Source organism: Phyllostomus hastatus, unplaced genomic scaffold (assembly GCF_019186645.2).
Source record: "Phyllostomus hastatus isolate PE091 unplaced genomic scaffold, TTU_PhHast_1.1 phas_contig_244, whole genome shotgun sequence".
Taxonomy (NCBI): domain Eukaryota; kingdom Metazoa; phylum Chordata; class Mammalia; order Chiroptera; family Phyllostomidae; genus Phyllostomus; species Phyllostomus hastatus.
In genome coordinates this window covers 3,458,305-3,482,829 of record NW_025333796.1, presented here as the reverse complement: position 1 = coordinate 3,482,829, position 24,525 = coordinate 3,458,305, and the positions used below count along the sequence as shown (strand labels likewise).

Genomic DNA, 24,525 nt, shown 5'->3' with positions numbered 1-24,525 from the left:
TAACTGCAAAGAACTATTTTCCATGCCACATCCACTGTTCTTGGTTTGGGAAGCTCATCTATGTGAAAAGACCTTGGTGAGGAAGTACTATATTTTCATCCCATGGGTATTTATTTTGTTGTGCTTCCTAACTTTTGCCAGGAAATGGAAATGGCACCAATGAACTTGGCTTTTACCTTTGGGACCCTTAAGAAATAGATGCTTTTCATTAGATGTGCCAACAAGCATGGGCCTTATTAAAAAATAATAACATGCAAAAGCAAAGAAAAAATCCCACATCCTGCAATAGTCAGGATAAAATGCAATGAAACAGGGGACTGAGTGCAGGTCTAGCTCCAACACTCGCCACACAAGACCCTTGGGCATTTGGAAAGGCGTGGCCTGCATTCTGGCCTTCCTCCCCTCCTCCTCCTTCTTCTTCATGGTGTCTGTGACTTCGCAGTTGCTTGGGTGAGAGAAGAAAGCTCTTCCATAAATCCCTAAAAAGATATAAAAGCATCTCAACTTCTGTGCTATGAATTGTTTCCTTAGCCACGAACTACAGTTGACCTCGACCCCCCCAGCGTGTAAAGTGTTCCATATGCCAGCGTGGAGTAGCTAAAAGGTGACCCGAGCCCTTGCCAAGGGGCAATGAATTCAGGGCCTGCCAGGTTGTTATCTGTTTCTCTGCTCTGTGCTCTGCTCACCTTGTGTTTGGAATTGATGACCTCCGGCTTCTTCTCTGGGCTGGGTCATAAATTACCACTAGGAAAAACAGAAAGTGAAGTGTTTGCGGAAAGGAAACGAGGGTGAGAAGGAAGGGCTCGTGTCTGGATTTGGCGCGTTTGGCGGTGTGGGCGGGCGTGAGTGCTCAACGGTCTTGTCCTGACGGCACAGACTAGTTTGTGACAGTGGGCAATCCCAGCCCTCTGGGGCCCACGGTCCAGGCCGGGTGAGGTCCCCCCACAGCTGAGAGCACCTGATTTTGCGGGGGATCTGACAGCTGGAGTCGAGTTTCCTGTTTTGACTCAGAGTACCCTGTGTTCCCCTGTTCCCTGCGGCAGGGAATGCTTCTGCTATGTGAGGTTCCAGGTGGGGGCAGCAGCCCCGACGTAGGCCTGGCAGAGGAGCAGGGGTTCTGGGACCTGAAGAGGGGTGGGGGACAGAGAGACCTGGTTCATGTGGAGCGAAGGCCCTGAGATGGGGCTTGCTGCACTTTCTAACCCAAAGGAAACATCACTCGGAGCAGGTGCTGCTTGATCCCTGGCCACAGGGCTCACCACTCTCCCCCCACCCCCAGTCTCGGCCTGGCCCTCTGCATTTTCTGATGTAGATGAGGACGGATGTATGTCAGACTGAGGGTGTATGCTTGCTGCGGGCGGACTCAGAAGCCCAGGGGAACAAAGGGCGAGAGGCAGGCAGGGGTGGCAGGGTGGCCCCACTGTTGGTGAGCAGGAAGGTCAGAGCATCTTCAGAGGGATGAGGCCACTGTGTCCTGTGGAGTTTTGATGGTGAGATGGCCACTCCTCCAGCAGGAGAATGGAAATGCATTCATGCTGCATGGCCTTTCCCTTCCACTCCTGGACGGATGATTGTATTTCTCTTATAGGAATGGCAGGGCATCAGCATCTCTGTGGGCAGTGAGTGAGGTTAGGTGGATACATGTGTGCTCCGGCTTACCAGTCCACTGTGTGCATCTCTGACCCAGCTGGCAGCGGGGAAGGTCAAGTTAGGTCCTCCAGTGTCAGGGAAGCAGATCAGGTGCACCTGGGATTCCCAGCTCTGTGGAGCCCCAAACTCAACTTCTTTCCAGGTCACTCAGTGACGATCCGGTTCTGAGAATGGGATTCAGCCCACACTTCCTTACAAAGCCTGATTTATAACCTGAAGATCAGTGTCTCACCTCGGGGGACACACACCCAGCAGTGACCAGTGTGGGTCGCTGCCCTGAACCTGGTGAGGGTAGAGCAGACGTGGCATCCTCAACGCAGAAGGGATGACCAGCGACTGGCTTCCATCGGGCCACATGTATTCACTTTGAAAGATTTTTTAAAAAATTTAAGTCCCTTCAGTTTAATGTTTTTAAAAAACTTTTGCTTATTAATTTTTTAGAGAGGACGAGGAAGGGTGAGGCAGAGAGAAACATCAACATTTTTGTTCTACTCGCTCATGCATTCACTGGTTGCTTCTTGCATGTGTCCTGACCCGCGTTGGAACCCACAGCCTTGGCGTGTTGGGACAACACTCTAACCCACCGAGCTACCTGGATATTCTGAGATTGTATTCTTTCCTTTTTTGATGTTAGTGGTTTTTTCTTTTAAGAAGTGATTATAATAGCAGATGGCAGGTACATTTTTCTTTAAGGCTTTTTAATTGGAAAGATAAACATTTTAGTATAAGTTCCCCCAAATTAAAAAAAAAGATTACTAGTCTGTGAAATTTAAAAAAAATAGAAAGCACTACTTTAATAAATATTTTGAAAGTTTTATTTAGATACAATTGGCGTACAGCACTGTATAAGTTTAAGTTGTACAGCATAATGACTTGACTTACATGTATTTTGAAATTATTACCACATAAGTTTAGTTAACATCCATCATCTTATATAGATACAAAAAGAAGAAGAAGAAAGAAAAAAACATTTTTTTCTTGTGATGAGAGCTTTCTTAGCAACTTCCAAATATACCCCTCAGCAGAGTTAGGTATGGTCGTCATGGTGAAGGACTATTTCCCTGAAGTGTGGCAGGTGAATGAGGTCTGCTCCAGGAGTATTTGTTTAAAGGATTTGTGGCAAATCTCACAGTTTTGTGCAATATAAATCAGGCTATGATTGACACCAGTATTTGAAGACCTTCTTTCCCTGCAGGTCTCTTAAGTAAATTCGAGAAAAGAAATCTAGTCTAAAAGTTGTTTTTTCCCCTAAACCAAGGACCCCAGAAAGAATCATTTAATGTTGCTACAATCTGGGAGTAACAGGGAAAAAATGTAAGGAATTTTATCATATTATGAGTGTCCAAATCATCCACTTCTCTGGTCCCCAATTTCCCCACATAAAATGAGAAAATTGAAGTACGCATGTTCATAGGTTTATGAACATGTTTTTAATAAATGACAGTCACCCCCTTTTGTGCACATCTTAGTGGCAGTGATGGGTGTCCCAGCAGCACACTGGCCATTTCTGCACCCAGGACGACCACACTGTCCCCACATCCAGGATGGGCATGGCGCCTGCATCCTGGGCTGGAGTCCCCCAAGGGCTCCTGACATTTCTCCACTGCTCACGGTCTGACTGCTCCCAGCGTGGTGCCCACCTCTCGTCTCAGTCCTGGAAGGCCATGTCCCTGCCATACTCGTCCTTCCTCCTGTGTTTCCGATCGGTTAATTAACTTGGATGTTAGGTGGCCTGCTTTGGGGGCTGGGCCAGCCCGCATGGCTCCCGGCAGGAACTCGTGCATTTGTCAGATAATGAGGGGCCTGCAGGTCTGCAGAGAGCCCACCCAGGCTCAGCCTTGACATTTCACATCGCCATAATGAAGAGCCTTCCTAAAATAAATGCAGCCTGCGTCACATCTAATGTATTCTGCGTGGAGGGTGGAAAACACAGTCGCAGGCTCAGCCCGGCCTCAGCCTGTTTGTCACAGTGACAGGACAGCCTGTCGTGAGCTCAGGAATTTTCTGGCCTAGAAAAGATCTGAATAAATGCCATAAACACCCAGGGAAGTGGAGAGCAAGATATATTCATTCATTCAGTGGGATGGAAGCCATTTAGCTTCCTTTAATTTTTCATCATTTCTGCGGTTTTACTGTTTGCTAACAGACCCACCATAGAAACAGTGGTGTCACCCTGGCTGGCATGGCTCAGGGGACTGAGCACTGGCCTGTGAACTGAAAGGTTGCCTCACTGATCCCCAGTGAGGGCACGTGCCTGGGTTGCTAGCTGGGTTCCGGGTTGGGGCATGCGAGAGGCAACTAATCTCTCATCAGTGTTTCTCTCCCTCTCTTTCTCGCCTCCCTTCCCCCTTCTCTCTAAAAGTAAATAAATGAAATCTTAAAAAAAGTAAAAAACAGTGGTGTCGGATAACCTTTGATACCAGCAGGTACATTGAGAAGGATTTGGGACTGTTCTCACCCTCTTCCCCTCCAGAAGAAATGAAGAAAACGCTTTTTCTCCTTTGGAGACATTTAAATGTGGAAAAGCCAGAGCTCAGAAAGGGTCCAGCTTAGCTGGTCCAGGGTCCCCATGCCTTTGAAGGTCACGGGGAAGGTGGGCCATGGGGTTTTGGGCTTGGAGGGGGGTCTGTGACGTCACTGCTGGTCTCTTTCTCTCTCTTTTAGAAATTTTAAATTGATTTTTAGAGAGAGAGGAAGGAGGAGAGAGAGAAAGAAACATTGATTTGTTGTTCCACCCATCCATGCATTCACTGTTTTGTTTTTTTTTGTACGGTATGTGTCCTGACAGAGGCTCAAACTTAGAACCTTGGTGCATCAGGATGTTCTAACCAGCTGAGCTACCCAACCAGGGCTGGTGTTCTGTTCTTGGAGCTAATAAGACCTTCTGACAACTGTGGACAAAAGAGTAATTTGGTTGCACTGCAAAGTCATCACAGCTGCTTTTAACCTCAGGGAGAGGGTTCTGAGGCAGGAAAACGGCTCACAAAGGGACCTACTGGACGCAAAGGCTAGCCCCCTGGCTGGTGCATGGGCTTCGGGTGCTGACTGGGAAATCATTACACCTCCACGCCCCAGCCTCCCCGTCCGTAGTGGGATGGCCACGGCGAGCCTTGCGTCAGATTGTTCCTGTTCACTGTGAGGCACTGTGACATGACAGAGTGGCATCCTCGCCACCCCCACACCCATGTGTCTGGTCCCGAGGCCCCAGATCCCACTCAAGAGGGACCTGAGTTTGGGGCCGTCCATGCACTGAGTCCAAGGGAAGCTGTGCTTCTGTGGGCACAGCCACTTGGTGCCAGAGCAGGTGGACCCTGCATGGGGTGGAAAGGGGGATGGGTCTTGTCCATCTGCAAAGCTCCCCCTCCATGTGGCTGCATTTGAAAGTTACCTGTTCAGCTCTGTTCTGACAGCCTGTGTCATGTAGCCACAAACATCACCTGTATGAACTGTGCTCTGAAAGTTAACCTCCACAGCAAGTGTACTCAGGGCCTGCCCTCAGACCTGTGCGCAGTGTGGGCTCTCCTTATCCTGGGAACCTTGGGGCTTTATGGAGGGGAAGCCTCATGCTTGCCTGCTTCCCCCTCCTTTGCTCCCCACAGTGTGGTTTTCCAAGCTGCGTCTGCATCCCTGGGCCACTCGGAATCTGTGGAAAGGCAGCACCAGGGACAGGGTGTCCCTATAGTTTCTCCTGAGTGCAGATCCCACTAAGAAGCAAGCCTGTGCACAGAGGGGCCACGTGGGCCCCTGCTTATCCTTGGCCCAATTCTTCTTGGGTTTGCTCCACCAAGGCTGCCTTTCTGCTCCATGTTCCTGGCTAATTAGGCCACAGGGGCTGTTTTGGGGCTGAAGGATCGGTGGCCTGCTGGACAAGCTGGTCTCTCTGGGCCTTACCTGACAGCCTCGCCCCTGCCCTGTGAACAAACATGTGCCAGGTCCAGACAGAGACAGAGGATGCAGTGGAGGGGAGGAGGGGTCCAGTAGGTGCTCCTAGGGCTCTTGGGGACGGTCGGCATTGGGACTGGGGACCAGAGTCTGGCTCCCTGCCAATGTACCACCCTGGTGCTGAGTGACACTCAGATTCATGTCTGGTCTCCAGGCCTTGTAGAGTCCTGAGGTAACTGGTTAGGGCACTGGGGGGATTGATGAGGATGGGGGTGGCCCCACTCCCATGCCTCTTGGTGGGAGTGGGCTCACCTCTGCCTTTAGTAGGAATTTGCCCTATGACCTTCTTGCACACATGTGCAAGGTGTGTGTGTAAGAATATTCACTGTTGCATTTGTCTTGTAAGAATGCTAGAAATAACTTTTTTGTGATAAGACACTGGTTAAATGCATCAGTGCACTCATATCATAGAAGCTGGCAACTATGAAAAAATGGGTGGAACAACCTCCAGAGATTCGGTTAATAATACACAGGATTGGCTGTGTGCCTGGCACTGCTCTGAGCCCTGTATCCATATTGTCTTGTTCGGTGCTCACGACAGCCCGGTGATATCGTGACGATTGCGATGCGTGTTCTGTAGACTCATTCAGGAGCTGGGGCTTCTGGACTTGAGTTCTTAACCACTATAATCAATATGCACGTCTGGAGAATGACCCTATGGGTAGGTTGTAGAATACATACATATATTCTGTAAATAGAAACGAGCATTCCTTAGAAAGTAAGAATCTTTTCAAAGAGCTCACCATGTTTTCAGAGTTTATTAAGTGATAAGGGGACAGAAGGTGACACTGGGCCTAGAGTCCCCTAGGGCGCCTGGGCCCTTCCTATGCCTGAGTCAGGCAGCACTTGCCCTGGCCTCAGACCTCCATTTGCAGAAGGGGTGTGGGCCTGTGCTGACGAGGGTGCCCCAGTGTTGGGGACGGGCCACATCCGGCATGCCTATCTGAGCTGCTGGGAACAGCTGAATGCTGTGTGATTAGCTCCATTTGGGGAAGTATTCGTTGTGATGAAGCCTCATTTCCAAGGTTTTATAGGCCAGTTTCCCAGCTTGCACCAGCTGGGTGCTGGCAAGGCCTCGCCCAGACTTCAGGTTAGGAAACATCATGGCCAATTTGCAAACTGCTGTATGAATAAGACTTGCATTTTGTCATGCTTTCAGTTCTTCCTGGTGTACCCTGCCCATCTCATTCCATCCTTCTTGGGTCAAACTTCAAGCCAAAGACTTTGGTGACTAGTTAATGCTGGCCGATCAGTCATGGTGCTGCCCTGCCCCTCCCCTCCCCCAGGGCCTCACTGGCGAGTCTGCATCTTGCTTTGGTGGCAGGGGTTTCAGCTCTCAGGTCCCTGTGGCAGCACGAGGCAGCCGGGGCTCTCCGTGCATGATAGTCTGGCCGTGCTGGCAGTGCATCTGCACCTGGGTGGTGGGCTCTCTGTCCCAGGGAGCCTTTGCTGTGGGAAGTCCTGAGCTACCAGCCTCTGCCATGCGCTGATGCTGGGTAATGGGGACCCAGTCTGTGACTTTGAAGGACCTGGACTCAGTATAAAGCAGACTTTTAATGTCTTCAAATTGGTCTTTAGTTAATGCACCTCTGTCCACACGTGAGCAGTTGAGCTGGGTCCCATTATGTTTTGGCACGGGCCCTGGCAGCATCCATCACAGCATCGATCCCACACTGCCTGCTGCAAGGCTCGCAGCTCTGTAGCTGTGAGGCTGGCGGTACAACAGGAGACGCGCTGCATGAATTATTAAGGCCAGTGGTAATTGAAGAGCTTCGCTCTCATGGTATATTGCTCAGCACATTCCTCTTCTTCAGGCCTCCCGAGCAAGTGTGCAGGGTGTTCATGTGAGGATCAGTGGTGTGCTTTTAAGTGCTAAATGGACTATTAATAATAGGGAACTTTAACTCAACGCCAACTTTATTTGTAGGAGGTGGAGGGGTGGTGTTTAATGCAGACAGGCTCTGGGCATCTCTGCATTGACTTGACTTTTATTTGCTACTGCGGTTGCTGCTGATTCCCCGACCACATCTCAGTGGGGCTGTCTGCCCCTCTCCCCAACTCAGAAGACCTGTACTGGCTATCTTTAGAGCTTGGAGGACACTTGTTTGCTGGCCTTGGTGCTGATCCACTCGGTACCAGGGAGGGAGGGGGTCTCGCCCTTGTGGAAATGTCTGAAGGGGCTCTCCAGAGCAACTCTCTCAGTGACCACGGTCGTCCAGCCTGTGGAATTCCAGCCATGTGTCCCAGCAGGAAGCTGATGGGATTTCAGGAGCAGCGTGCTTGTCCTGGGGCTGTCTGCCCATGAGAAACTCTTGTCTGTTACAGGGATTCTCCAACCAAGATGTGATTGAGTCAGGACAGGGCAGGAGGGCTTCTTAAAATGCAAATTCTGACTCAGGTTCAGACCCTTGGCCCTGCATTTCTGGGGCCCTACTTAAAAGCAGGGTCTGAATCAGCATGACGCTGAGGGGCTAAGCTATAAACCCCCCATTGGGGAAAAGGGAAAAATTTCAGCTCGCATTCAAAGGAAAAAATGAGGTAGCCTGCTGGTATGTGTGCAAGTGTGTTGGTGCATGTGTAAGACTATTTAGTCTTTAAAGTCTCTTGCATTTGAAGAAAATGTGCAGGTATTGGAGGTTGCCCATAGTCAGCCGGAGTGGACGTTTTCCCGAGTTACAAGAGAAGGGCCTTGCTGGGAGCCCCTCCCCCAGGAGCTGTCGGAGGCACACCTGGGACCATGTGCTTTCCTATAGTGGTAGGTGCTGCAAGTCAGTAAGTTAGAAAAAAACCCTAAGTGTTAATCAGATTGTTGGGTTGTTACTTCCAGAACTGCTGGGAAGTTCTGGCTTCCAGGAACTATGGGAATGTTTAACAAATGCCCTGATCCACTTAATCTTTCTGAATTTTTGAGATTTATTCATGTGGTCAAGTTTACAAGGGTGAGGAGTTTGGTAAAATGAGAGCCCAGGGCTCCCAGGCCTGGCCCTGGGTTTCTGGAGAGCTGCCCCCATGCAGACAGTTTAGCCCCTGAACCAAGGAGCTTTCCTGGCATGGATGGACCACAGGCCCCGAGTTAATTCATGAATTCATGAATCCATTGTCACACCTGTGGGCACAGCAGGTGGGTCGCTCTCTTGCGGGCAGATTCAGGGTTACTTGCCCTGTGGGAGGAGGCAGAGTCAGGTAGCTGACTTCTAAGGACGTTCAAATGAAGTTTCCATTTATTTTTTTGGCCAATCAGGTTACTTTTGGCTCTGACTTCCAGGATGACAAAGTTTGTGTTGTTGGTTTCTGTTCTCCACGAGCTCCACATGAAGAGCTGTGTCCTCCGTGGCCGAACATGGTGGCTTCCTACCTGAAGGTGAGGCAAGTGGATGTCCTGCATCCTAAGGTCACTCTCAGGTTTAGATGGAGGAATGCCTTCCCAAGCATGTCCATCAGAGGTTGGTGGTCACCATGGTGATGGCAAGGCATGTCCTAAGAGGGGAGTACCTGTGGTGCCTGTTTCTACAGGTGAAGGAATAAGCTCAGAGAGAGCTTTGCAGGTCGGCAAGGGGAGCAAGGTGGGGCTGTGGGCGTCAGGAACATTAATTTCACATAATCGAAGTCCTGCCCCTCAAGGCTTCACCACCTGTCTGAGCACCATGGAAGAGCTGGTGCCAACCTGTGGATGGGACAGGGTGTGGAGGAGGACCCAGGAGCCCCCGCAGAGTTAGACCCTCTCCCACCTGACTGGTCCTCTGAGCTTCCTCCTAAGTCCTGTTCTCCATCAACAGGGTGGCGACTCCTCAGGATTCTCCTTGTGTGTCCTTTGCTACCACTGTCCCTGCAGGTGGTGGGTGACTGTGCCCACGCAGTCCTGCAGGGCTTCCTCGGGGTTGCTGTCAGGATGGGGCAGCTGGGCCGCGTGCCTCCTCAGCGAAATTGTTTGATGCCTTTAGTGTTTCACAGGTGAGCAAGCAGGGGCCTATCTGGGGCTCAAGTACCAGGTCCCAAAGCCGACCAGGGGCAGGAGCAGTTCTCATGCTTGGTTGGTGCTGTCGCCAGGCAATTTGTCTGTCCAATCTGGACGCTTCTGGGAGGAAAAGCGGTGCTATTCGTGATTTTGCCAGGCCCGACAGGGCTGACCTGTGCCCACTCCCTGCCACTCGGGTGGGGGTGTCGGCTTCCCTTGGGAAGAAGGTGCTCCCACAGACCACAGGAGTCCCTTCAAGGCCTAGAGACAGTGTGTTTATAAAGCGGGAGAGAAGCAGGCCACGCTTTGCCAACGGATTGGGTGATGGGTGAACCCCGCATTTCAGGGATAGGTCCCGTGGTTTGGTTCACCTTGCTCCAAGACCACATCTGTCACAGAGCTTCAAAGAATCCAATGTTTTATTTAGCATTTTATTGACAAGAAGAGGCATCCCAGGAACAAAGCCCAGAGAAAGCAGGTGCTTGCTGGAAGCCACACAGGACCTAGGGGTGCGACCACACTTGCTGGGGTTTGGGCTGTCCCCCTGAGCTGGCTGACCACTCCGGCTGCCTGCCTGGGCTGGAGCAGCTGACCAGAAGAAAGGTACTATTCTTACGGGAATGCTGTCTCAGTCATGGCCACTGGAGCACCTCCAGGAGGTCTGGCGTAATCCCAGGGCCGAGCCTGGCATTCTGAGGCTGCGTGCTCAGTGGAGACCCCACCCCCATTGTGGCTGGTGGGGCTGGAACAGAGCCTGGGGAGTGAGGAGTTGGCCGAGGTCCCTAATTCTCAGCTGATACAAGACCCTCAGAGGTTTTGCGGGAAGGGAAGAAAAGCAGGGTCGAGAAGAAGACCGGAATTACCTCTGAAACCCCACATTTGTGACTCCCCTTCCTGCATGCCTGGGTATCTGGATGTCAAAGACGGAAGATGCAGTCCCTACTCTCAAGGAGCCCAATTTTCCTGACCCGCCGGGTTTCGTTGTCCTGCGTCTTGTCTGTGCTAAATTCATCCCTCCCAAGTTCAGGGGCTGCCTCTGTCCACAGGGTCTCCCTGCCGGTGCCCTTCTCCTGGCTTCAGTGGCTCCGAATGAGGAGCCCATGTGCACTGACTCCTGGTAACGCTCCGACTTGGCTGAGTCAGGTCCGGACCTCTGTGTCCTGGGGCTCAGGGTGACGGTGGCCTGGGTCCTCTGTCTGAATCTGACTCTGTCCTTACCCAGCAGCACGTTTGTGGATTATCCGGAATTCTGTTTCCTGTAGTTTGAGAGGGGGTGTGTTTAACTAAGGGGTGCGCTCCGGGCTCAGCCTCAGAAGCAGCCAATATTGGGGGTGCCGTGTCCTCCCTCTCCTCCTCCCCCCACGTGGGTGAGAGTAGCAGTGTCCATGAGCGAGGTGGGTCTGTGTGTAGAGGGGTCAGGAGGGTCTGTCTGCACTGCCCGTGGAGACAGCTGCTCTCAGCCCACCACTGCGTCTTCAGGAGTTTCCACGGAGGGTGTGGATGACAGTGGCACTTTCCAGGGGCTATGCCTTCATGTGTCGGTTGGACGGCTTCCTCAGGATGACATTGGAGCCTCAGTGGCCAAGCTGGTTGGGGTGGGGTCTGGAATCTGGGTCAGCCAGTGACAGAGGAGCCTTTTGGGGGTCCCTGGGGCCCACAGGGGCTGGAGCAGGGAACAGCCCATGTCTAGGGTGCAATGAGGGCAGCCTCCTGGAACCCGAGGACCATGTGCAGGCACCTAATTTTGTTCATTTTTAACCCCCATCCTGCGGCTGTGCTGTCGTCAGAATCCCTTGGTACCTGTGTGCTCTACGCTGATGTGGGTGAGGGTGGCGGGCCTTCCTCCCAGCCTGCACAGTGCGCACCCACGCGGGGCCTGCCTGTGGGGCTGGCAGGGAAGTGGCTGCCTGGCTGCTCCCGGTCTCGGATTTGGCTCAATGCTGTTGTGGTAACTGACACCAGACTCCTGTTTTGTGCCCTCTGGGTTTCCTTCTCTGGGAGTCTATAGATCTGTTGGCCTTTGCGAATCCACCGCCCTTGCATTATTTACGGAGGAATTGGATCCACAGAGAGAAATCTCCTGGGGAAGGAGGAACAAGTGTTCTGTTTTGTGTCTCTGCTTTCCGAGTGCACACACGATTCTAAACTCAATTTCTATGCAGGGACCAGACGCCGACTCCAGGGGCGCCACAGCAGGGACCGGCCTGGGTGTCCTGGGTGGCTCTTGGCCTCTCTCGTCCGGGTGCTGCTGAAGCCCAGGGTGCACTCATGCAGCCACAGGTTGTCCCAGCATCCCTCCTTCACTCCATGCCCACTGGGCCCGAGTCTGGCTGACCGCTTGGGTGGCTTGATAGGATGGGTCCCTGGCCATTGTCAGGGACCCATTCAGAGATCACGGAAGCCTCTCTGAGGGGCTCTGGTCTCCCAGAAAAGTAAGCAAAAGGAAATCAGTGGCAAGAAGAGTTGACCTTCCCTGAGTTCCTGGGTTGGACACCCCATGCTGGTGTGTGGCGAGTGGGGTGAAGGGGCCCTCAGGCACAGAGAGCAGGCATGATGGCAATGCCACAGAGTTCCAGCCTGTGCCTTTGCCTGGACGAAGCCACAAGAGACGCCTTGTTTACCTTCCAGCCCAGCCAGCAATGACCCTCCTTGGTCCCGACACTGCACCCATGGTGGGGACCCTGGGGAGTGCAGTATGATGATGGGGGTCACGGTCTTAGAAGACACACGAGAGCCCTTTTCAAGCCCTCCCCCCTCCTGGCTGCTGCCACTGGGGCAACAGGCCCTGTGGTTGGGGCCAGTGGCTGGAGCTCCTACCCAAGGTCATTCCTCTTGACTTGGCCCTTCAAGCACCAAAGAGATAACTCATCTCTTATTACTCAGGGACAGAGGCTGCTTTCAGACAGGCACATGGAAGGCAGCTAGCTGGATGCGCCTCCAAAGGCATTTGTGTGTTGCTGGCAGTGATTTACTAAAAGGTCAAAGGTGTGGTCTGAGTTCCTGCCATAGGGACTTCCCATCTCTAGGGCAGGAGGAAATGTCAGGATCCCGGAAAGCACTCTCTATGTTACATCGATGCCGACACCTCTGTACCTTTCACCCTTGGACTTTCACCCCAGAGGGTGACACTGTTTAATGACCGAGACTCCTGTTGCTTTCTCTGCCCCTGGAGGATACAGCCAGGTTCCCAATCCTCCTTTTTTGTCACTGTGCTCATTTGATGTCTGAAAGTCCCCTTAAAACAGGAGGCAGGTTGGGCGTGAGTCTCTATGCACACTACTGACTGGTTCCAGTTTGTTGGAGGGACTGTCACGGGGTGATGGTGAGAGGCTCTTTGACAGGATGGGGATTCCTGCAGGGGTGCGTGGCTGATGCCGCAGCTTCCTCGGATGTAACGTGGGGCACGCAGCGCTACCCCGTGGGGCTGGGAAGAGTGAGTACAATGAATGTGGTAGGACAGATTGTATACTGGAGGCACTTGGTGGGCTGAAATGATCACTGTCATATTGCTCAGCTTGTGAGTCACTCGAGGTCCGTTACCAGCTGCTTAAGGTCAACCATTTTGACAATGCAGATGCTCCAATTAAAATGTAAATGTTTCACTGACAAAGGTGACACAGTTATGTCTTAATAGCAAAGTTAACTCCGAGCTTCCTGGCAGCCAAAGCAAAAAGAAAAAGTCAAATTACACGTGAAAGGAAGCATTGCAAGAAAGTGGACACACTCCTGTGTCTGGGCAGAGGCCCTGGGCATGTGAAAAACAATTTCTAGAACTTCATGGGGGAAATGCACCCAGTTGCTCTAAAGAGAACAAACCGGCCTCAGAGTGAGCATGTGGAGGGTGAGGCCCAGCCCCAGGGTCTTGCTCCTTCAGCAGATGGTCCCCTGCTCACCTGGCTCAGGTGTACAAGTAAGTTTGCCCCGAGTTTGGTCTGTAGCCTTTGCAAGAAATGACTGCTACATGACATCTTGTAAACTCTGAGAGTCTTAAAGTCTATGGGACATGGGAAAATGGGACATGATAAGATGCCGGAGTGTCAGCAGTTTGTCACTCTCTCCATAATCGTGGCCCGTATGTCCCCACTCCAGGGTCTCACTTGCATCTACACTTCTGTGAGCTGGCTCAAAGGTTCAGCAAGCAGTGCTGTGGGTGATCACATCTGTCTGGGGAGGGTGTAGAAAAGAGGAAGAAGTGGTGCAGGAAGTTTGCTTGGCAGTGGGGCTTATGTGGGAATGGGAGGTCATCACGAGTTACGTGTGTCCTGACAAGGAATCAGCCAGTGGCTGCACCTGCCGCCTCCTTGGACCACTGTGGCTCCAACTGGGTGCTGACTGGTGTGCTGGCAGGAGCCTGGAGAGGCTGAATGGAACCATGTGCACCCCCTGCTTGGTGTGCCTTCTGGAAGTATCCTCTTGGCAAGGTCCCTGTGACGGGAAGAAACCCAGAGAGGAAGCAGGATGCTTTCATTCATGTTTATTTATCTGGCTGCCCCTCGATGTTGCTCAGCTGAATAGAGAGTTAACTACAGAAATTTGAGGAGTTCAATTGTTCCTATTAATTTTTTAAAGGATGGACAGATAAATTTAAAAATTAAGTGTAAGTTAAAAAAGCTGATGGATGATAAGGAAGGCTTCTTGCATCCTGACTATGGCTCAGTGAGTTGAGCATTGTCCTCCAAAATGAAAGGTCACCGGTTCTATTCTAGATCAAGACAAGTGCCTGGATTGTGGGTTCAGGTCCCAGTTGGGGTATGTGCAAGAGGCAGTTGATTGCTGTTTCTCTCCCTCTCTTTCTCCCTCCCTTCTCTCTCTAAAAATAAATAAATATATTCTTTTAAAGAATGGCTTCTTGCTCTGGCAGATGGACAAGGGCCAAGTTTGTGGAGGAAATGGGCTACCTGGCAAACAGCTGCATGGGGGACATGGGGGGCCTCTGCACCTTTGAAGGGGCTGGTGGAGGGGTTGGGGCATCTCCTCATCTGGGGTTTGTTATTTTTCTGGGCAGGTTTGTGGGGAAGAGGGAGCTCCAGTTTCTATCTCTGCACAGCCCTACCCTTCAAGTGCCAGGCTCAAGCAGCCACTGGTCTTCCCTTTATTCCAAAGAAAACACCAGCTGGGGCCACAGCCGCCTCTTCCAGGTGTGGGAGTGGAGTCAGTAGGCTGCGCTGGGGAGGGCGCCTAGAGTCCGGGGCATGGGCTGCGGCGGATGACGAGTGCCCGTGGTGGGAAGACAGCTGTGCTCCTGGCAGAGAAAGGGTCCAGATAAATCACCGGGACAGTCCGCACACCTGACTGTGCTCTTGGCTGAGGACCGGGAAGCTGTTAGCGAGGAAGTGAAATTGGCTGTTCGAGCTGAGGATCAGGTGAAGGACACCAAAGCCCTGCCCTGGAGGAAGTCCAGGTGCTTTCTGTCTGATGAACCTGCGGCAGTCACCGACAGATGGGGCACGTGAGGCTGCCCCCTTCCTCTGGTGCGTGCTGGGCACTGAGTGGGGCTCAGCATTTGTGAGCAAAATGCAGTTTCGGATAACACAGCACCATCACATTTATGTCTACAAGTCCCAAAGTGCAAAAATTGTCATTTCAAATGTTCTACCATCTTGGCAGGAGTTAAATTTTTTTTATTTTTAGATGATGCAGTTACCCTCAATCCTGTCTTTTCACCACATACCAGGCATTTTTAGTTACTGTAGAAGGGAAAACAAAACAAAACAAAAAAAAGCACCCTGAGCTATATGAGGCATGTGGACCTTAGAGGGTTATGTGAAACAACCCTCCATGAGAGGACAGCCTGCTCCTCCACCCCCTTCCCGCGTGGCTGCTGCAGGCTGCCAGGGTGCCGGGGCCAGGCCTGAGAGCAGCCTCATGAAGCCTCAGCCTTCCCTGCTTGAGCTGTTACCTGTTGGCTGAAAAGCAACAGAGTGGTCGTCCACACGTATCAGCATTGCATACCACATAATTTTAAAGGTTTTCATCCTTAATACTTGACGAACTAAGGAAAACTAATATTAGAAGAAGAAAGGCGAGAAGGGTTCCTGACAGACAGAGGTCGTGTGGTGCTGGCAGACAGGAGGTCTGACGGCTGCCGTCCCTCCACAGCTTGGGAGCAGTTGCCTGGGCCCTGTCTCTGGGCTTCGGTCTGCTCTCGCCCTCAGGCGACACGCCACAGAGCCAGGAGACCACCTGCCCCGCCGGTCTGTGCATGGCTTTCTGACGTCCCATGTACGAGTGAGAAATCAGTAAGAAATACAAAAATAAGGGTGCTGGTTTCTTGGCATGGGTGGAAAACCTAGAGAACGTACCCAGTTTTATTTTTTGAAAGATGGTGACTAAAGCTAGGCAGACACATTTTTGTCTCCTGTTCTTCCTTGGGGATCTCTTTGATAACTATATATAAGTGTCAGTTATCAGCATGTTAATTTGTGGTTTGTAAATGGGTGCTTCTAATACAGCACATTTGTGGTCTGATGTAGGTTAGCCAGCTTTGCTTCATGGATTGGTTGGACCAGCCGTAATTCAGCGGCAGTTCTCAGTCACCCAAGTTCATGCAAGTGCCCTCCCTGCACACGAATGGGCTTTGCTGTCTCTCCCCCAAGTTGGTGGCCCTTCCCCTTTCACACTCCTATGAGCCCCACAGCCCCTTTCTGATTCTCAGCTGTAGCAAGCTTTAGCAAGTATTTTGATTTTCTGCTATTCACCTAGCCAAACTGCAAAAGAATTAACTAATGCTCACGGCTTGGTAGAATTAGAGCCAGATTTTGCACAGAACTCATGAAATGGCAGCCAGATGGCCATGGAACCTGAGTGTTTACTCCTGGGAACCAAGGCAGGTTTTCCGTCGTGATGCTGTTCTGTGCGTCTGCTCACCTGGCTGGGGGCCCGATGCCTCTGTCTGTGGGAGTGGCACTCAGGCCCAGGACAGACGGACGCCGAGAGCAGAGCTCTCCAAGCCTCGGGTGGCAGTGTCTGGAGCAGGACTGGGCAGTTACCCACTAGAGTAACTCCCCAGAGTTCTCAGAAGGATGACAGCTCTGGCCACCGCTCTGTGCAGTAGATTTCAGCTGGGCCCCAAGCGGCCAGGGCATGTCACTTTGACACTTATAACAAAAAACTTACACTGTACCTTCAAGAGGAGAGGCAGAAAAACTGAGGTAAGAAGTACCTGGAGTGCCAGGCACTCTGACAGTAGCAATTACTTAGGTATTTTATGGCCACAGGATCAGGATCCGACCTGGGTTTGAATCCCAGCATCAAGTACTGGCTGTGCAGCTTCAGGTAGATCACTTAGCCTCTCTGGGCTTCAGTTTTCCTCCTCTGTAAGATAGGGATTTCTGTCCTGCAGGTTGTTGGGGGCATTACATAAGGCCATTAATGGAAAGCATTCTTGTGGTTGGAACTCAGTGAACACTGATGAACGGGACGTGTTGTCACCAGACGTCAGGTGACCAAAACTGAATGTGTGACACTCTGGATAGATTTGAGCCTGGAACACTTGCTTGGTTTTTCCAAACTGAAGGGAAAACTCATGGGACTGAAGGGTGGAGGAGCCGTCAGTGGCAGGTAGGAGTTTGAGTCCTCAGTGTGCCTGGGAGAAGGAGGTCCGAGATGATCACGTCCTGCTCCAAAGTGCCAGAGTTCAGGGGCCACCTCTGTTCCAGGCGATGCATGGTGATGCTCAGATGTTCTGAGTGCTGCGGTTGCTGGCCCTCCTGAGGGTAAGGGTAGACCATGGCACAAGCCCTCCCACTCCTGGATGAAGGAGGGACACAGCTGGGGCTCCTCCTTCCCCACTGAGGCCCACTCTGCAAACAGCATCTCGGCCCCAGGCACTTTTGGCTCGCAGCTGCTTTTCTAGTCAGAACACCAGCCGATGGGTGTTCTGTGTATGGGTGATGTCATTGACTCAGGCATGCAAGGGCCTCCGCAGGGAGACAGCAGGCAACAGTAAGGAGGACTGAGTCTTGGGACCAGTGAAGACACAGACAGAAGGCAGGCACCATGCCAGCTGGGGCAAGGTGACGGTACAGCCTGGCCCGTGAGCATTCTCAGACCACGGAGGACACAGAGTGGCTGTGATGCAGCAGCTACACCTGGGCCTGGTCCCAACCAGCCAAACTCAAAGCCGGATCTTATCCAGCGGATGGCTCAGCAGTGAGCTTGCCCAGGTGCTCTGGGCAGATGATACAGACAGACAGACGGAGATGGGCTCTGCAGAGACAGGCTGACAGACAGATGGGTGTGCCCTGGACCCAGGACTGAAGGAGCATCCTCATCCAGTCAAACCGTCACATCTACAAAATCAATCACATCTATTAATTGAAACAGATATGTGCGAATCGTGTTAGACACCTAGAAGCTGCTAGAATCATAAAACATGGAACACTGTGCTTGTTCTCGGGAAACTTGCAATTATACCCTAATTGGTAATGCAAACACATGAAACAATTAGACACAGATTTGAGATTGTCCATTAGTGGGTTTCCACAGGCTGACTTCAGCCCAGCAATGAGACAAGTTGCTAGGAGGGAAACCACTGAAAATAAATGTTTATAATTGTGTTCTCAATTATCTGGTAAACAAAAGAAGAGTCTTGGAAACAGTTTCAAAACGAGATGCAGTTCACAGACCTGGCTGTGTGCTTTGTGAAGCACGCACAGAAAGCAGCTTGCACAGGGCTCCCTAAAATATTAACACTGATTCTAGAGCTGCCTACGCTGTGTGTTTTCAGCCGCTGTCCAAAGCAACTTCTCTGCCACCCCATGGCGAGCATGCAGTCCCCACGGCGGTTTACCCATTGCAGTGCTGGGGAAGCCAGTTTGCTTCTAAAGCTGGAATAAATAAATTATAAGCAAAACTCATATTTTCTCTCACCAGCTATAAAAATGATGGTTTTTTGGCATTTTTAAAAGCAGTTCCCCTGCTAGAATTTGACTAAAAAAACTAATTAAATGTATGAGATCAAAATGGATCTAGCAAATATTATAAGGAAAGGAACATTCATTAAGAAAACAGTAGAGATAGTCATTTATCAGAAAGCTAAATAAGAGCTAAGCTGAGAGTGCTGGCAAGGTGAACTGGCAATACAAGGGCAATAGAGCCTGACACTCACATTTCTTTGCAAGAAACAGAGTTGGGCAGAAGAGCCCCGAGCCCCTTGTTGCTTTGCGGGCGAGACGAGGCCTGTGTTCTCTGTCTGTTCTCCCATCCTGCTCGTGCTAACGCCAGTGTGTGCATCCTGTTACCCGGCCCCTGGTCCACTGGTGGTGGGACCCGGCAGGCACTGAGGAGGAGGGAGAACCCCTGGGGTTTCTGTCTGTGGCTCCCTCCCTGTGCTGATGTTCCAGCTGGCCCTGTCCCCTGGGTCTCACTGTGTGACTGAGTCCTTTCATGTTCTGGGGGCTCATATGCTAGTAGCTCCTTGCTGCCAACCTGGAGCATCCACACAGACCCCTCAGTTCTACAGCTCCCATATACACCCTGTGTCCAGTCCCCCTCCCCAGCTTGCAGACAGCCACCTTCTTGCTGTGTCCTCAGGTGGTGTAGAGGGAGGAAGCAAGCCCTCTGGTCTCTTACAAGGAAGGGCACAGACCTCATCATGAGGGCTCCACCCCCACAAACTGATGAGTTCCCAAAGGCTCCATCTCCTAACACCATCCCCCAGGGTGAAGGCTTCAATACGTGAATTTTCAGGGACACAAACCTGCTGTCCACCGCACCATCTGACTGCATCCCTGGCTGACAGGACATTTGTTCAGTTCTCTCCTAAGTTCCTTCTTCAGTGATGGTGGAGCTGGAAGTCCTTCAGGAGTCGACTGCCCAGTCTGGTCTGACACAAACCCGGTGCGGAGCAAAGGTCACCCAAGTTTCTTCCAATTCTTTGTTTTCTGGAAAAATGGCAGCAACATTATGAACCCAACAAAAGTCTCTGATCTCAAATCTTCCATTTAGTTGACCATGCCTATGCTCACCAGCCCTGTCTGGACTCTGAGCTGTGGTGAAGACTTCCAGCAAATCTGAAAGACCATCTCAGATGTTTTTATTTTAGTTTTCATGTTCTCAAATTTCTTCATTATTTTAATTTTGGGTGGATCAATGAAATTTTGGCCATTGCGTCACCAACAATGACAACAAAACTTGATTGGGGGCCGGTAGGGTGTGTAGTTGTTTTAGAAGGTCCTAACCTTTTAGATGTCAGCCAAATCTTACTTTCCTTACATTACTTATTTTTGAAGTATTTTCTGATATACAAAGAACATAGGCTCAGGGTGGGAAAGGTATACATTCCAAAGAATGAGGAAGAGACAACCAACCACCAAGTATAGCTGCTATACGAAGATTTGTTGTATTTCTTTCCAGTCTTTTTTGAATACTTGATTAAAAAAAACATGAGTGAGGACATGCTCAACATATAAGCTGTATCCTTCTCTTTTCATTTTGCATTGTGTAAGCAACTTACCAGTATTAAAAAACCTTCCAAGCCTTCTTTTTCATGGTTGTCTAATGACTGTTTTCATATGTTTTGAATAAATAACCATCCAAATGCCCCGAGGAGTCATCTATGCCATAATCTGATCCCCAGGGAAGCCCCAGTTGCTCCTCTGGTTCCTCTCCTTTCAATGTGCATTTGACAGTTCGGCTGCAGAGGGTAAGATTCAGGCGCAGTGACATGTGGGGAGAGAGGCCACAGCATAGAAGCCAGGCACATCTCCGGTCTCCCTCTGGATCCCAGGAGGCAGGTGCTGTCCAATCCCCACTTCACGGGAAGGACGATCAAGACTCCGTGTACGTAACTTGCCCATGTTCTCACAGCTGCACGGGCTGGAGCAGGGATTTGAATCAGGTGTGTTTAGTGCAAAGCCTCAGGCTCCCCACTGTACTGTGTTGCCAAGAGTATCAGAGACCAAAGCTGCTCTTTTTCCTCTTTGACAAGAATGTGGAAGGAACGTGGTATGTCTTTGCTGCAGGATAACGTGGAGCTTAAACACTCACTTAGATTACACGAGTAAGAGCCGTAGGAAAGGAAACCCAGGGACCTGGCCTTCCCAGTGGGGAAGTCTTTCTGGTGACAATGCGGGAAGGAGAGCAGCTTTGGGGCTGGCCAGGGATTGGAGGAGATCACAAGGGTGCCGGGTGGGTGCTCAGCTCTGCTCCACATGGATGCTCTTTCTTTCCGTACTAAGTCCTCGAGGCAGAGCCCTCTGGGCCTCACCTGCTCTCTCCCCTGCCGTGCACTTCCTCCCTGCCGGGCAGAGCAGGGGGAGCAAATGTGTTGTGCTGTGGGTCTTGCAGCTTGTCTTTGTTGACCAGCTGCCTGGAACCGTGAAGAATGTCTTGTACTCAGAGAATTTACGGCGCAATTGAGAAAAACATTCCCTAGGGAGGGTGACCGGGGACGTTAGGCAGTGACTTAGCTTTGGCCTGCAAGGCAAGGGCTGACTTGGCAGAGCAGTGTGCCCCAGGAAGGGCCACGGTGGACAGGCTGAGCAGCGACTGTCCTTCACTGGAGACCGGGAGTGGGGAGCAGGAGGAGTTCTCAGGAGGCACTACGGGAGTGAGGGGCAGGATGGCGGAACTACCTCTCAGAAGGGACGCCAGGCGGTTATGACCCCACGACGGGCACGAAATTCCTGGGCAATGGGTAAGGACACAGCCTCCTGGCATCTCTGGGGAGGCGCCCTCCAGAGTTGCAGCTGGGATGTAGATGGTGGGATGTTTGTCATTACTGTTATTGCCTGTGTTTTTGTTATGCTCACTCAGTGTCCCTGTCTCAAGAGGAACTCCCTGAACCTTTCTGTGGAGGCCCCATCAGGACACACTGCAGTGCTTGGTAAACAGATGCCCTGTGGTGGACAAAACGGTTCCCATCACAGCTAAGGGCTTTCCTTCCCCATGGCTCAAACCCCTGTGAGCCCTGGCTGGCCCTAGGAGTGGGGGGCCTCGGGCTGTGGAAACAACTTTGTCGTGCCACAGGGAAACCCTGACAATTACTTGCAGCACCTCTACAAGTGGACAGAGGCCACCCAGCCCTGGCCCGTGGCTGACAGGTCTTGGCTCCCATGTCCCGCTCTCAGTTGGGCCATGTTGCTGATGGCAGGGAGCCAAGGGCCATCCCCCTTGGACCATTGTCTCCAGGATGTTCCTGTCGTCTGCAGGCCAAGGGGGATCTCACGTGCGGAGGGTCCCCTGGGCACCTCATTCTTGACCTACTAGGGACAATGAAATGCTCACTCCAGGCAAATGCCTGGCTGGATCTTGGTGCTGCCCCCTGCAGAAGGTGCATGGAGGTTGATGAACATGATTTTAATTATGGATTTACTAGAGGACGAGCTGGGTGGTTCTCGGGCCACCTTCCACAGCCCGAGAATTTCAGGCAATTCAAAAACCAGTTTATTTTGTGAGTAATGAAAACTCCAAGCTTACATTGTGGTGGGAAATAGCTAACAGTGGCACGTGCCATTAGCTGCTTGTCTCTTAGAGCCTGCAGGGTCCCAGAGGGCTGGAGAACCCACGTACCTTCTGTTCCTAGCGTTTTTCTCCCCAAATCTGTTTTACTTTAAGGTAATACTTCAGCTTGGCTCTAGGATGACACCCACAGAGGGGTGGAGAATTGGCGAGAAGAAGGCACCCAGACTCGGGGTGCTCAGAGGTCCCCGGGGCTCCTCAGGTGCGGGAGTGTACACCTGGCATGACCGAGTTTTCAGGTGGAAACTGCTCCTTGTGCAGATTGAACGCACACATGTTCAGGTTGTATCAGGGACAAGTTAAAGTGCTGAAGTCTGCTTTGGTGTGTCTGAAGAGAGTATTCATTTATTTTTTTAAAAATTGTGCCACATTCCACAGTCTTCTTCTCACCACATCATATCATAGGTTTATGAAGTTTACAAGAATGACTTTGTTTTTGTCTTTCTTATTTTTAACTTATATATGCTCTTTTTTCCCCTTTTAAAAATCAAACCTGGAAACAAGTGATTTGGTGGTAACATGAGCCCAACCAGGGCCTTCGGTGGAGGCTGTCGGATGAGCCAGACGCCAGGCACAGCTCCCTCCCGTCCTGCCATGAAGTAGCACCGATTGTCTCGCCGACAGCCAGGCACGCTGCCCAAACGCTCTGGCAGCCCTGTTGCCGTCCCGGGTTCTCCTAGGAAACCACAGGGGTCCAGGGGCTCTGCCTGGGTTCCAGAGGCACGGGTTTCTTCCCAAGAGGCAGCTCTGGGACACATTGCTGGAGTCCAGTGGGGTCTCGGGCTGACAGAGAGATTCGATTTGGCTGGAGGGTGGGGACGCAGGCCCTGCCCGGTGAGCTGGGAGCCCCTCACCAGGGGTGTGTGGGCATCGAGCAGGTGCCAGCCGGCCCTGAGGCGTCTGCTGCCTGTGGCCACCCCCGCTCTGAGGAGCTTTTGTCAGCTCAGAGGTCCAGCTGTGGAGGAACGCATGTCTTTTTCCCTCCTGACCTTGCTGTTTGCGCACCGTGTTCAGTGCAGCACAAGCCTGTTCTCAGAACAGATAAACATGTTTATGTTCTTGGTGAAATGGGAGAACTGAGCTTTTGCCTTCTGTGTTCTCATAGGTGAACAACAGCCCTGAACACCTGGGCTGTTCACACCCAGGTAAATATGTAGGCAGCAGGTTTGTAAGGTGAGTCCAAGCTTCCGGGTGATTCTGGAGGAAGTGGGATGGTGTTGGTTGTTGACATGTAGATGAGCAGGCACATATTTGTATAAAAGTGAAGTAAAATGTGCCACTGCCTGAATCGTATTCCTTTATTTACCCATCAGAGCGGGGCGGCAGTGTGGTGGGATCAAGGATGCTGCTTTAAGACTGCTTCCATGTAATACAGATTTCTTAAGTTGTTTCTCCAAAGATGATATTTTAATGGCTCATCAGTTTTATTCTTTCCTGAGGCTGTGCACCTCTGGGTCAGGAGAGTTTATTTTTATCTGCTGCTTTCCAGGAGGTTGGTTGTGAAATGTCAGTTTCCGCTCACCCATAGCCGACCCCGCTTTGCCGGAGTCCGTGCCAGTGCCTGCCTGTTCCTCTGGGAGGGTGGGGGCCCCGGGCTGGCAGTCCTTCCCAAAGCCAGGGGAGCAGCCACCGAGTGCAGCAGCCACCACATGCGCCCTGGGCTCAGGCTTATATCTGGACGCCTCAGGGACTCTTTCCTGCCCCTCTATCATGGAGTGCTTGCAGCCACCGGTGTCAGCTGGGCGGTAAAAAGAGAAATGTGAGTGGACTGGAGTGACGTTAGGAGGCACACTTGCGTGAGTGTTGCTAAGAGGGGACACAATAGGACTGGAGGAGTGGAGTATGGCTCAAAAGCCATAATCCCTCGCACTCGGTGCAGACAGAGCCCACAGTTTGCTGTGCAGTGTGGCCCAGTGAGGGTCAACGTCCTGACCCCACATATCTCTCAGTAGCCCATTTGCAGGTCCCATGCTCCCTCTGGCCCCTCCTGGATGTTTCCATTGTGTTTCTGATGACACAGCTGGTGCGTGCCAGGGTGCACTAACATTGGCACAAGCAAATTTATATCACATAAATTTGCAAATTCTTAAGAAAAATACAAATGATTTTCTGCATGGAGAAGGGATTCCATGGCCCTGGCTGAGATCACTCTGAAATATCACCCAGGCGGGGCGGCCGGGCTGGCAGAGCCATGCCAGTGCTGAGGGGCTTCACTTAATGCCCTTGCCCCCTTCCCACTTGAAAGCCAAGGAGCCTCAAGGTATGAAATGCCTCTTACACTCAGTAAGTTTTTGGGTCCAGTGAGGGCCCCAGGTGCTGTTCGGCCTGAGATGCCACTCTGTGTGACGGTTTGGGGACTAAGACTAGTGGCATAAACGGAGTTCCGTCCAAATTGCCCCGGGAGGATGATGTCATGGAGCCCAAGTTCTGTATCATCAGCTCTCATCTTTGCCGCTGGCCGTGGCAGAAGGCTGGCAAGCTGGGGGCCGTTTGCCTCCACGTGTCACAGCTCCCTT

The 24,525-nt window shown here is 51.6% G+C and overlaps 1 protein-coding gene across 2 annotated transcripts in view; it reads left to right on the top strand.

The window, feature by feature from the left end:
• The window catches only part of PTPRN2 (protein tyrosine phosphatase receptor type N2), a 374,930-nt gene that overhangs the window by 10,945 nt on the left and 339,460 nt on the right, over positions 1–24,525 (top strand). The window contains exon 1 of one of the 2 annotated variants that reach the window (XM_045837783.1): positions 21,128–21,185. The exons of the other annotated variant lie outside the window; for it this stretch is intronic. Coding sequence (XP_045693739.1) covers positions 21,149–21,185 — 37 coding nt within the window. The 5' untranslated portion in view covers positions 21,128–21,148. Of the gene's footprint in view, positions 1–21,127; positions 21,186–24,525 lie in introns of those variants that run through there. 2 annotated transcript variants of the gene reach the window in all.